The 12,464-nt window shown below is 51.7% G+C and overlaps 1 protein-coding gene and 1 pseudogene across 1 annotated transcript in view; both read right to left on the reverse strand.

The window, feature by feature from the left end:
* Positions 1–389: 389 nt before the first annotated feature.
* TBX19 (T-box transcription factor 19) overlaps positions 390–12,464 on the reverse strand; it is a 31,016-nt gene continuing 18,941 nt past the window's right edge. The window contains exons 4-8 of the mRNA XM_045797481.2: positions 10,619–10,680; positions 9,336–9,397; positions 7,498–7,686; positions 5,105–5,240; positions 390–1,911 (exon numbers count right to left, since the gene is read on the reverse strand). Coding sequence (XP_045653437.1) covers positions 1,626–1,911; positions 5,105–5,240; positions 7,498–7,686; positions 9,336–9,397; positions 10,619–10,680 — 735 coding nt within the window. The 3' untranslated portion in view covers positions 390–1,625. The remainder of the gene's footprint in view (positions 1,912–5,104; positions 5,241–7,497; positions 7,687–9,335; positions 9,398–10,618; positions 10,681–12,464) is intronic.
* On the reverse strand, positions 10,013–10,160 carry LOC123792662 (U2 spliceosomal RNA; annotated as a pseudogene).

Below are 12,464 nucleotides of genomic sequence, written 5' to 3' on the forward strand. Positions count from 1 at the left end.
CTACCACTCCCTCAGGGACGCCCCCCCCGTGACCGCTCCGTCAGCGCTTCGTGATAATGGTCCAGGAGAACTACGCATCACGCAGTCTGGAAACTTCACTCCCGTAGTTATCAGCACATCCAGCAGCGGCAGAAGAGGAAAAAGGCAAACCAAGGAAACGGTGACTTTGCTCACTGGCTACGTGATTGCTGTAGAAACAACCTTGGCTGGGGCAGAGGTCGAAACTCGTCTACAATGAGGTTCCTGCGAGACTGATCACCCCTTTCTCTATTCCAGGCAAGTCGGTTCCAAACGTGGCTCTGCGACTGTCGTCTGGAGCACCTGCTGACATGCCTGGACGCCCGCCCTAAAGATTCTGATCCCCTAGGGATGCAGCGTGCCCAGGAATCTGTGTTTCTAACAGGTGCTCCTGGGGAGCCGGGCACCGGGGATCCGAGGACCGATGTTTGGAAGTAACCACTCCAGCCCACACTGTCTCCAGGTCGCCAATCCCTGCAGATTGGCTGTGCCTCAGACGGGGACCCCGGGGGAACACCCAGCGTGTTCTGGGCTCCCAACACCGACAGACGTGTGTGTCCGAGCTCTGCCTCCCAGCGGACCCCATGGCTGTCGTATTAGCACACGCGCATTGCACAGCAATTGCACTCGGTCAGTTTATTGGGCACCGACGACAGACAAGGCACAGCGCCGGGTGCTGTGGGTACAAAGACAAGAAGGCTGGTCCTCACCCTCAGGGGCTCACAGTCTAGTGGGAGACAGACACACTCACAGGTAACAAGAACACCAGGCAGAATGGGGCAAGCTCGATAACAGAGGCAATACCTGTGGGACGGCAGGCAGCCGGGCAAGGTCACGTGTGCCGACGCGTCAGGTGTTTGATGCGGCCGTGGCGCTTCGGCCAGTCCCAGGGGGACAGGCAGGCCTCACACAGGTGGGACCAAACAGAGAAGGGTGTTTCAGGTACAGGGACAGCATAGAGGTGGGAAAGTACACTGATGACAAAGGGAACAGAAGCTGGAAACGTGGTTTGAGGCTAGATGGTGGGGGGTGTCCTTATAGTCAGGAGGTATGACTTCATTCTGTAGGCAATGGTGAGCCATAGAAGGTTTCGGAGCGAGGGAAGGACATGATCTCATTTCCTCAATACCAGGCACATTGCTGTAATGCATGATTAGCTGTATGTTTGAAAACTTTACTCTGGGGACTTACACCCTCTCGTGGTCTCAAAGCAGGAGCCCTGTGGCCACAGATACTCTCCAGGGCTGCACAAGGCTAGGAAGCCTTAGTCAGGCCAACTCGGAGGTCACTTAACAGCTTTGCACCACCTCCACAGAACAGGAAGTGGGGCCTTCTAGAATCATCTGAAAGTAAGGGGCAGGGCCAAAGAAGTTACTCCATGAACCCTGGTTACCTAAGCATGTCACCGATGAGCTGCAGAGAAAAAGGGAAGGGCGAAAAGAAATCAGGGAGCATCAGCAAACTAAACCCCCTCCCGTTACCCACCTCACCGTCCAGGTCACTAGGTGGGGAGACCCTGCAGTCTAAGTCACTAGAGTCAGTAGATGGGGTTTCTAAATGCTCTATACAGAGAAGGTTCTCCGCTGACACCTTCCCTGGGATCCTGCCTAACTATCCAGTGAGGAAGGAGAATGGCGCCCTCCCCCACCCGGGCCACCCCAGCCCGAGAAGGGATGTGAGGCCACCGCTGTCCAGGTGGACACGGCGATGCTGGTCAGCGAGGGCTCCCCCAGAACCTCCACTCCCGCCGAAGTGGGTGCCTGGGCAGAGAGGGGCGAAGTCACAGCTGGGCTCCCCAGAAGAAACGCCCCCGGGGAGCTGGCGTGCACGTCTGGGCCGGGCCCGGCCGGGCCCCCGCCACTGTTGCTGATGGTCCACAGGCACGGGTAGGGGCTGCAGAGACAGAGACACAGAACGCTTGACGACACTGCCAGAGAGGCCGGCCAGCTGCCCGACACGTACACAGCGCAAGGGGGCCCAGGTCTCGCAAGAGGGCGCCTAGCCACAGCTTTCTTTCTAGCTCTGACCCAGAATATTCCCGTTTCTGTGGAGAAGCCAAGGCAAGCCGTGAAATGCTTATGATGAGGTGTCCTGAACTGCATTTCCACACTTGGCCCTGCCCCTGGCGAGTGTGATTTGAACACGGCATTCATTTGGGGAAGCCTGCCCTGCAGCCTGCGTGGCTGAGCAGGAGAGCCAAAGGCGGGGATCTGCACGGCGTGGCCTGCGAGGGACGCCTCTCACTGGCAAGAGAGCTGATGCGGCGTAGCAACCGGGACACGCAGGTGTCCGAACCCCCGGGTTTGCCTCCTGGCTCTACCGCTTCCTGCCTCCCTGACCTTGGTCCAACGCGCACCTCTGAGTCTCGGCTTCCTTGTCTTCAAGATGTGGGGTGATAATTATGCACACATTACAGACGCTGTTGCGACGACTGAGGAAGAAGATGAGCCGATGATGCTTAGCACAGGACACGCACCGAAGGGTGGTGGTTAGCATTAACTCTTCCAGCTCCGGGCCCCGCAGAAAGGCTGGGGAGCTAGACCATCTCCTCCTTCCCTTACTCTAAAGCCCTGCCTCACAAACCTGGCTGCACATTGGAACCGCTTAGCAAGTTCCGGAATAATACTAATGCCTGGGTCCTGCCGCTATGGATCCCGAGTCAACCAGTCTGGCATGCAGCCCAGGGATCAGGATATTTTTTTTTAAGATTTTATTTTATTCATTTGAGATAGAAAGAGAGACAACAAGCAGGAGGGGAGTGGCAGAGGGAGAGGGAGAAGCAGGCTCTCCACTGAGCAGGGAGCTGGATATGGGACTTGATCCCAGGACCCTAGGATCATGACCTGAGCCCAAGGCTGAGCCGGAGACTGAGCCACCCAGGCACTCCGGGGATCAGGACTTTTAAAAGCTTTCCAGTGGATCGTAATGGGCAGCAATTTTTGCACCTGAACATAGACAAAGACACCTGCTGTTGGAACAGGTGGGATAAATGCCAATGCTCTAAGCCTTCGGTCGTGCCTATGTCCTGACATCTCAGAGTCTCCACATCGCCTGAGACTGCACTGTGTGAGAACAGGCTCACTACATGGCGCCAGTCCCCCGAGTGTTTGCTATTCTCTAGCAAAATCTTTACGGAGTCAGTAGTGGGTTAAACACGTTACCGAGGGAAAGAGAGGGAACAATGCCACCTGTGCTCTCTGCCGTAGTCCAGAGACTACGGACTCACTGGGCCAGAGGGAACCGCAGAAGCCCAGGCTTTGGGTGCTTGCTTGTCATTGGTTTGGGTGTTAGGCAGCTCGGCTTGCTGAGATCTGGGGCCTGATCTCCAGAAGAGACGCTTCCACAGCATCGCTCAGGGCCGGGCCCCTTCCGCATGCCTCCCGGGCCAGTGGGAACACCACGCACCAGTTACACCTCTTACTGCGCGACCTTCAGGACGTTTTAAATGCCTCTGAGCTTTAGTGTCTCCAATGGTAAAATGAGAATTTTAATGCCAGCCTTGTGGATGTGTTTGATGCTATAAACGACCTCTATAAAGTATCTAGGACAGACCCTGCCACATGACTATTTAATATCTTCAAGGACTCGCTTTCTCCCTTCCTACCACAACCCGAATCCATGCTTTTCCCTTACAGAATGCACTTGAGCCCTGTCTGATGGACACAAAGTGTGAGCCACAACCACAAGCCTGAGTTTTCTAGTAGCCACGTATTTAAAAAAGAAAACAAAAGAAAAGAAGAGAAAGAGAGGACTAGAGAAACGAAACTTATTGTTAATCATATTCTGTGGAACCAAAGATATTCATTTCAACATGCATCCGAGGTAAAAAAAAAAAAAAAAAGCTGAGATTCTTATTCTCTGTTTCCTGCTGCGTCTTCACGCTCGCGGGTGTGTTTCACTTACAGCACTGGGACCTGCACTGGGACCCGCTGCACTTAGAGGGTTCAGTGGCCACCGGCGGCCGGTGGCGGCTGCACGGGGCAGCACGGCGCGAGTCCCGGACCGCCACGGCAGCATCAGCATCAGAACCACCAAGGTCAAGCGCACAGCAACACCCATGAGCTTGTTAAAAGGCAGAATCGCAGGCTCCAACCCAGACCTGTTCATCAGATTGTGCATTTTAACAACATCCCAGATGATTCTAACACACATTTAAGCGTGAGCAGCCCTGCTGCAGACCAAAATGCAATGTTCTCCGAACGTTGTCTAGACCGGCAAATCACAAGTCGTTGGACATCTCCCAAGACCCACCTTTTAACTCCGAATCCCTTTTAAGACTTTCTCAAAATTCTGCGTGCCTATGTTGAACGCAACAGCTGACATTTATACAGAATGTTACTGCTCACAAAGCATGTTAACGCATTTTCTCCTTCTGGGCTCACCGCAACCTACAGAGTAGCCCCTACTATTTCCTTTTTAGCAATTAGAAAGCGGGAGCTCAGTGAAGCCAAGAAAAACGCCTGATGGCACAAAGTCAATAAGAGATAGAACCGGGACTAAAGCCCACATCCATCAAACTCCAAGGTCCCTTCCTGTCCTCTCCCCCACACTCATTTCCAGAAGTCAGAACGAAATGCAGGGCTCTGGTGTGCAAGTTATGCCGTGGGTCCTAGAGGCTACACTCTGCTCTATTATGTGGGTTCTGGGCCAGGCACCCACAGTCTGTCCCCCTGTTAGAACGGGTGGCTTATGAGAACACAGACAATCCAGCATCTTGAATTCTCAGTGTCTATTTACATTTTTCCTTCAATCCTCCTACAGTCAGTGTCCACCTGCTACCGCGACAGTTTACAATATTTCTGACTGGTTCAGGACAAACGATTCCAGGCCATAATGTCTTTTCCCTTTTAAAAATAGAATACCAAGCTACTAAAGAAAGAGCATACGGCTGGGCAAGTGCTTCCCCTCCCCTCTCTCTGGGAAAGAAAAGTCCATCCCGTTGTCACCTTCACTTCCTAGTGGCTTAAGAGTCAGGACAACGGCTTGGACCAAGCCACCTTAGGAAGAAGAATGAACTTGAGTCTCCTCCAGTGCTCATGTCAACCCCCAAGACCACCGAGGAGCAAGTTGCTGGTGTTGGTCTTACCTAGGCCCTGGGTTGATTGGCCCGCTGGTGTGGGGTACGGACAGGATGCTGGTGTGGGGTGTGGAGGACAAGGAAGTCCAGCTGTCAGCTCCGGAGAAAACTTGCAGGTTATTGCTGGAGCTTTCTATCAAATTCACTTTGGAAAAATAACAACAGTTCAGTTGATGGAGCGCGTAGAACGTATAAAGATGGTGGCCAATGGTATTACTTTACGGCAACATATACCCATGGTTTGTGCTACTTTTGCCAATAGCTTGTTAGTACTTTCTGAGGGGAACAGAAAAGACGGAGGCTCTCAGATATACTGAATGTCAACCGTATGCCACATGCCGTTCCTATTTTAATCGTCACAACAACAACCTGTCCTCTCCACCTTATAGACGAGGCTCAGAGACGTGGGACGATCTGCCCTTTGCGACACAGATCTGTCTGACTCACACTACCACACTCACTCCGCTATAAGAACGGACCAAGTCAGCACCCCCTCAACACAAGCTGAAGGGCCCGCCGGTGCCCCAGATGAGATTTCTGAGGACCGGCCCCTTATTCTTCTCAGCAACCCCAGGTCAATTGAAACAGCTCAAGAATAGTGTCTTCTATGTCTTAGAATCTCCATTTGCATAAATCATGTCTATATGAGAGAGAGGAAGGAGGGAGAAAGAGGAGAACTAGGAAGAAGATTCCGGTGTATACACCTGGCTGGCCAAGTCACCGCCCCTCAAGATGGAGCACCTGCAACTCCTTCAGCTTCAGCTCATCTTCCACCTCTCCCGCTACCCTCCACTCCAAATGCATCCCCCAGACGCCCCAGGTCCTCTCCCCGCTACGCCCTTGCTCACACCTCTCTTCCTGGAGTGCCCTTCGCCTCTCCTGCATCCCTTGCCATCCACCCTCACTCCCACCCACTCCCACCTCTGTCCCCTTCTCCTCATCCTGCAAATCTCAACTGAAACGTTCACCCCTCTGAGTAGCTCTCGCTGCTCTTTTCCCTTCATTCCCACAGCACCCTGGCTTGTGTGTTTCACAGAATGTTTCTCTAACTGTAACGTGCCTGAGAATCACCCAGGGACCTTGTTAAAATGTGGGCTCTTTCAGAAGGAGAACCCGAGAGTCTATGTTTCTAACAAGTTCCCCGGTGATGCCACAGGTCCGAGGACCACACGAGAGCTCTCACGACACTGTTATGATTCGTTCTTTATGCATTCATGGAGCCCGGAGCTCCTTCAGGGAAGAAACTGTACCTTCCTCACCCTCCTATCCCCACCGTCTAGAAGGGGGTCTGGCGCCTTGCAGGTGCTCAGAAGCTGTGTTTTATGTGCTGACCACAGGGAAGAACCAAGAGGCAGAGTGAGAACGCTGCCCACTTTCCTATATCATTACGTTTCCTTTCATTCCTTCCTGGAGGCAGCTTTCAAGGCTGCTGGGAGCAGCATGTGAAGGGACACAGACAGGCAGCTGGTGACCAGGAAAGCCCTCTGCACACAGAGCTCGGGGTGTCCTGAAGAGTGGGATCTGAACACCCTCCTCCACTTCCCACACCATGAATCTTACTTCTTCCTTTCATTTAGTGTTGATGTCCCCACGTGAGACTAGAATCTCTGTCGGGTAGGGTAATTTTCTAGTCTGTTCACAGACAGATCCCAGTGCATAGACAGCCCTCCATGAACAGCTGTTGCTTGAGTCATTAAATGAGACGTCAACCCTTGGCTTCCCTTCTCCCTTCCTCCCTCCCTGCACATCTAGCCAGCAGCCGAGGTCTGGCTTCTGCGAGGCCAAGGCAGGCTAGGCAGCAGTCGATGGGGAAGAAAGCGCACGACCGCTGGCCTCAACTCAAAACCGAAGTGGACTGCAAACGTCACCAAGGCTCGCTTTGCGTGCCTCCAACTGAACCAAACAGAGGTCTGCCTGTACAGTCACCCAGCTTCCCAGAGATCTTCCTAAAAGCTCACCAATACTGGGCCCAGGATCCCCTGGATGAAGCCATGGGATACGAGCATAGAAAAGAGCCACGGGATGGCAGTGAGCTGAGGATTCCAGAGCCCCCCCAGCTTGGCTTTTAGAGACACAGCTCGAAACGCTGACTACACCAGCGCCCTGGGAGAAGGCCTTCACGCCCATTAGAACCCAGAAGACTGTCTTAGGAAACCAGTATAAAACACGAATAATGTCATAATAATTACATGTCATAATAATTACATCATAATTACACCATCAACTATTAGTATATAAAATAAAACATGAAAATAATAATATACAAACTATGACATATATTAGATGCAAGGAATGCCATCTTTCGATACTTCTTTTTACCACTGGCTGTTTACCATTTCTCTGCACCCCCACCACCCCCGCAGACCCACACCCCCAAGGGCTTAATTAGCAAAACCACACACCTGAGGGAGAATGGTTTCTATGCATGTAGGCCGAAGGGTAGGGAGCCTGCCGGTGCCCTCGGAGGCCAGGGTAGTGCTCACAGCCATGGTGGGTGTGGGGAGCAGACAGAGGCAAGGGGGTAGCATACTGGTAACTGGCGTTTCCTGCTGCACACACTCCATCCGGATTGGAAAAGACCCAGCCTCCCACTGGAAGAGACAAGAGGAAGACACGGGGACCGACCCTGAACTTCCACACCAGAAGTCAGGTCTCCAGACACTTCGAGTACCACGTCTCTGTGTGAGCGACACTGAATGTCTGCCCGGGAGAGAGGGAGGCCACCCCCGCTGCCACTCCCCTTCCACGGTAGCGGCTAGGCGGGCTGCTTAGGACAAGGATGGCAGTTCCTTTCAAAGTTTGGAAGGCCTCCTGAGGAACGCTGGGACAGAGCTATATAAAAGACCATTTGAATGAATAAGTTACAGAAATGCAAAGGTTAAGTTGCTTCTGACTTACTTGAGTTAAATTAAAGTCAGAGAAGGGGATCTTAGATGTGTCAGCTGCAGCTACCAGGGTATGTGTCGTGGGCCTACGCGGGAGCTGAGTCTCTTTCTCCCCAGTGGGAAGGGGTCTGCAGTTCTTACTCCCAGCAAGAGGAGCCACAGTGGCTCCCCTCACCACCCCACAGAGGATTCTGGAAGCAAAAACAGGGGAGCTGGCTAGCACACCCTGACGCAAGAATCTTGCAGAACATTCTGGAAGGCTATAAAACACTTCACAGAAATTTGGTTTTGAATGAAAAAGACAGACAAGATAAGAGAAAGAAAGAAAAAGCATCCAAATTGGAAAGGAAAGAAAGACAGTCTTCTCGATGCAGGTGTCCAGTGGGCCGAGCCAGGCACGGGGTCGCCGGGAACCAGGCTCCTGTGCACTTGCCTCACCCCAAGTAACAGACACGCCCAAAGAAGTTCGCTGAGAAGACTGCAACGCGTGAGCTTAATAAAGATGCAGTTCTGCACCCGGGGCCAGGACTGCTGCAAAAGGCTCGTTTTTCCAGCTCACTTCAAAAAGTGATTTCCCGAGCGCTGCTCCCTTCCTGTGCTACGCTGCGGCCCCGCAGTGGAACGTGCGCAAAGGCTCAGCGGAAGGAGCGAGGAGAGAGCCCCGGAGCTGGGGCAACGGCAGAGAGCACCCGGGCGAACCACGACGATCCTCATGGAAGTTTCTCCGGCACCAGGGTTAACTTTCCGCCCTGACACCACTGGCCTGGGTTTCTGCTGCAGCTCTCGGGGACTTCCTCCCTCATGGGGTCCCCCCTGCCATCCAGACATGAGGAGGCCGGTGCCCTGTTAAGGACACCCAGCACCTGCAGAGTCCCCAGCAACGTATGACTCAACTCACCCTGTGGCTGTCCAGTCCGCCACCCAGACTCCTCCCCACGTGCAAGGCCACAGCCTACCCGAAGCATCGTGGTGGGAACCAATTCAAAAGTGAGCAAATGCTAAGAGCAGGGGCGACCCAGGCTGGGCTGATAAGAGTGGAGAGTGGAGAGGTAGGAGATACTCCCAGAATGCACTTGAGATAGTCCTTAGCCTCTGGGACATGAAAACGCCCGTCTGAGAAATCCATCACTCCCGTTCCTATCTCCCACCTGCGATTCGGTCCAGCCCCTCAGGAACACTGGTTCTCTCTGGGAATTCTGGAAAGGGCATACACTTGTCTTGAGTCTTGTCTGTTGAGTCTTGAGAGGAGCCCTGGAACGGGCCATGAGCACTTGCAACACGTAGTGTCTGGGTGTGGTGGGAGATGGCTCCCAGTGCCCCCCAGGCGCATCCCACCCAGTGTTTGCCCAACTCACAGTGAGAGTAGGCCACATGCTGGCTCTCGGAGACAGCTTCTGGAACGTCTTTAAGGTGATTCCTGAAAGACAGCGAAAGTGTGCCATGGCTGTCCAGCATATCATACAAGTCCAGAGGAAAATCTACCCCAAATTCTCCTTGGGTAGCAATACATCTCTTGGAATAAGAAAATCAAACGCCTTTTATCGCAAATCTTTCCCCCTTTCTTCACCCAGGGTACTTTATCTAATGTGCAATTCCTCTTTGAATTGCAACTTAATGCGTCTCCAATTTGCCATATTTACAGCTACCCCTACTTAGTCTGATCTCACTGGTTTGTGGTCATCGCTCCTGCCTGACGAAATTCAAGCAGTAACAGCAGCTAGGATGTGTGTCAGACTTCGGGGCACAAGCGCATCTGTGATATGCCAGATCCCCCAACAATCCCGGGAGGAAAATAATTGCTATACCCACTTAGCAGACGTAAAAAGTGGACCTCAGACAGGCGACGTGACTCCTGTAAGATCAAACAGCCAGGAAATGGCAAAGCCAGGACTCCGAGTCAGGAGTCAGGAGACCTACTCAAAGTCCTGTTCATCCCACACATGAGATTTTCCTTAGGCTTTTAGTTATCTGAAATTCAATTAAATCAAATATGAACAGGACAGACAAAGTCTGTCAATGGAAGTCAGTTAAGTACCAATGTTCTTTTCTCCCCTAGAATGGAAAGGAAAAACATGAAGATGCAGCCCCAAGTGGCAGCACTACCATTCACCATCCTGGAAGTCTCTGAACGGGTAAGAACAGATACTACATGTGATCCTAGCCAAAAGGCCAGAAGCGATCCCCAGAAGTCTCGGAACGGCCTTCTCTCAGACCTGAAAGATAGGAAGCTCTCACCTTTATGAACCAGGCATATGCATCGCTCCCTCTCCTGGGCTACATGTCGTTAAAAAAGAATGCTTGAAACCATACTACTCAGAGAGCACTGGAGGAAGGGCAGAGTGAATTATTAAAAATCTAAATCACTTAATTACTTTTTTATACGTGCTTGTGTTACTTTTAAGAATCGGTAGTAACACAGAGCTGACCAAACATTGCCAGTTAGCGGTTCTCCTGGAGCCCTGTTCCGAGGGACAGATGATTAGCAGTTTGTTGAATTTTGTTGATTTTTGTTGACTATGGAATTGAACGTTACAAACCTATTTCTATCAAAGGTAAGGCAGCTTCCTTTCCAGACAAGCATTAATTTCACACATGCAGAAGTCAGCTTGCAAGATTTTACAGAAATTTCTCCACTCACCTCTCCTTGGCATCCAAGAAGGCTTTGGCGAAGGGGTTGTACTTGATTTTGAGAGCTGTGATCTTACGTTTACAAAGACAAGAAGAGTTAGTGAGAGCGGAACGTATATGAACAGATCGAACCCTTTATCTTCACCTGTGAATTTCTGTGAAATCAGAATAATGCCCCTCTCTTGGTCTCCCTCTCCGTGTTTCTTTGCTCAGTTCTGCCCCAAATTACCAGTGCGCTGTCTGACAAAAAACGTTGTGTTGTGGCCCGTGGTGAAAATGGAAAACGCAGTGTGACGTGAGCAAAGAAAGGGCAAAGCATTAGAAATATGCAAAGCCCGAAGTGCTAAACCTAGCATTCCTTCTTTTATTTATTCACCCATTTTTTAAAAAAAAAAAAAAACAACATATTGAACACCCCCCTCACATCAGTTACTCTTCTAGTCACCGGGAACAAGTCAGAGGGAGGCAGGTGTGAATCCACATCTCCCAGAGAGCACCGTCCAGCATCACTGCCTCAGTTGAAGCGATCACTTCCTCGGGGACTCAGATTACAGAAACACAGTTTATCACTCCCACCCGCTGTCACTGCGCCCCACGGCCTTCAGAACCACCAGACATCATACACACGTATGATGTAGATTTGCTTATGGGCTCTTCCCATGGGATGTACGGGCTTGAGGGCGCACACACATCTGGGATGCCCATCACGGTGTTCCCAGCAGACAGTCAGAGTCACCAAATCTTTGCTCACTAAGAAAGCACTGAAAGGAATGTGAATTTCTGCAAGGGCCTGGTAGAAGAAGAAAAGTTAAATAAAAGCACCACTCTTTCTGACCCGGGAACGGGGAGGAAATCGGAAGAGGGAGGAGAGCCATAGCGTCTGCTGGGCATGTCCGGGTCTTTCTCCTGGTCTAAACCTGGAGGGGTCACGGTGCCTAGTGAGACCAGCATCTACCCACAGGCCCGCTCCCCTCTCAGGGTGCAGCAACATCAACTCGGCAGGAAAGCACTGGCAGCAGGGGGAGGCTCTGAGGCTGGGTTTTCCTGGGCTTGATTCCCATGGGGCATTATCAAGGCTGAAATATGGCATCAGGCAGCTAGCACATAGTCCCCCCAACACACGCAAACACACACTCTCTGGAGTTGCAAGAGCCACACCCTCCCCTCAAAGACCCAGACTGCATCGGAGGAAGAGAAGCAGGAGAGGGCAAGCCATCTTCAACACGGCACGTTTCCGCCTACAAAGACAGGATCTGTTGAAATGATCAAATAGTTAACCTCTGTTCCCACCGGCCTGCTAGAGGGGCTCAGGCAAGAGGCCAGGCTACTTGTAGAAAAATAATTATATTTTCTCTGCACATCTGTGAGGCGAGTTCAATCAACAGCTCAATTTTACCTGTAGGCACAAAGGTAGTATTTCCAAGCCCGGAGGCTCATCAGAATCCTTCCGGGAGACGAGAAACTACGGACTCTAGGGACCATCCCTGGAGATTCGGACTCAGCTGGCTGGGAGGGAGCCCAAATTCTTTAAAAGCTTCCAAATAAAGAAATGCAGATGAAAGCAGCAATGAGATACCTTCTGGGTTCTTTTGGTTCTGGGGTTTTTTTGAGGGGGGGGTGTTTGTTTGTTTACCCATCAGATTATCAAAGCTGCAAAAGGCTGATAATCAGCACCTTCGGGAAGAGGCGGGGACTGAGCCGAGTATGCTCTGGGAGCGAGGCAATTTGGTGATATCTCAGGATTCTGAACCCGCGCTCTCCTTGACAGAGCATGCCATTACCAGGTGTCCACCCATGCAAGCGAACAACAGTGGATGTGGATGTTCTGGAATATTCTTTGCACCATTATTTATAAT

This window comes from Ursus americanus, chromosome 2, assembly GCF_024610735.1.
Source record: "Ursus americanus isolate L20-20 chromosome 2, mUrsAme1.1.p, whole genome shotgun sequence".
Classification (NCBI taxonomy): Eukaryota; Metazoa; Chordata; class Mammalia; order Carnivora; family Ursidae; genus Ursus; species Ursus americanus.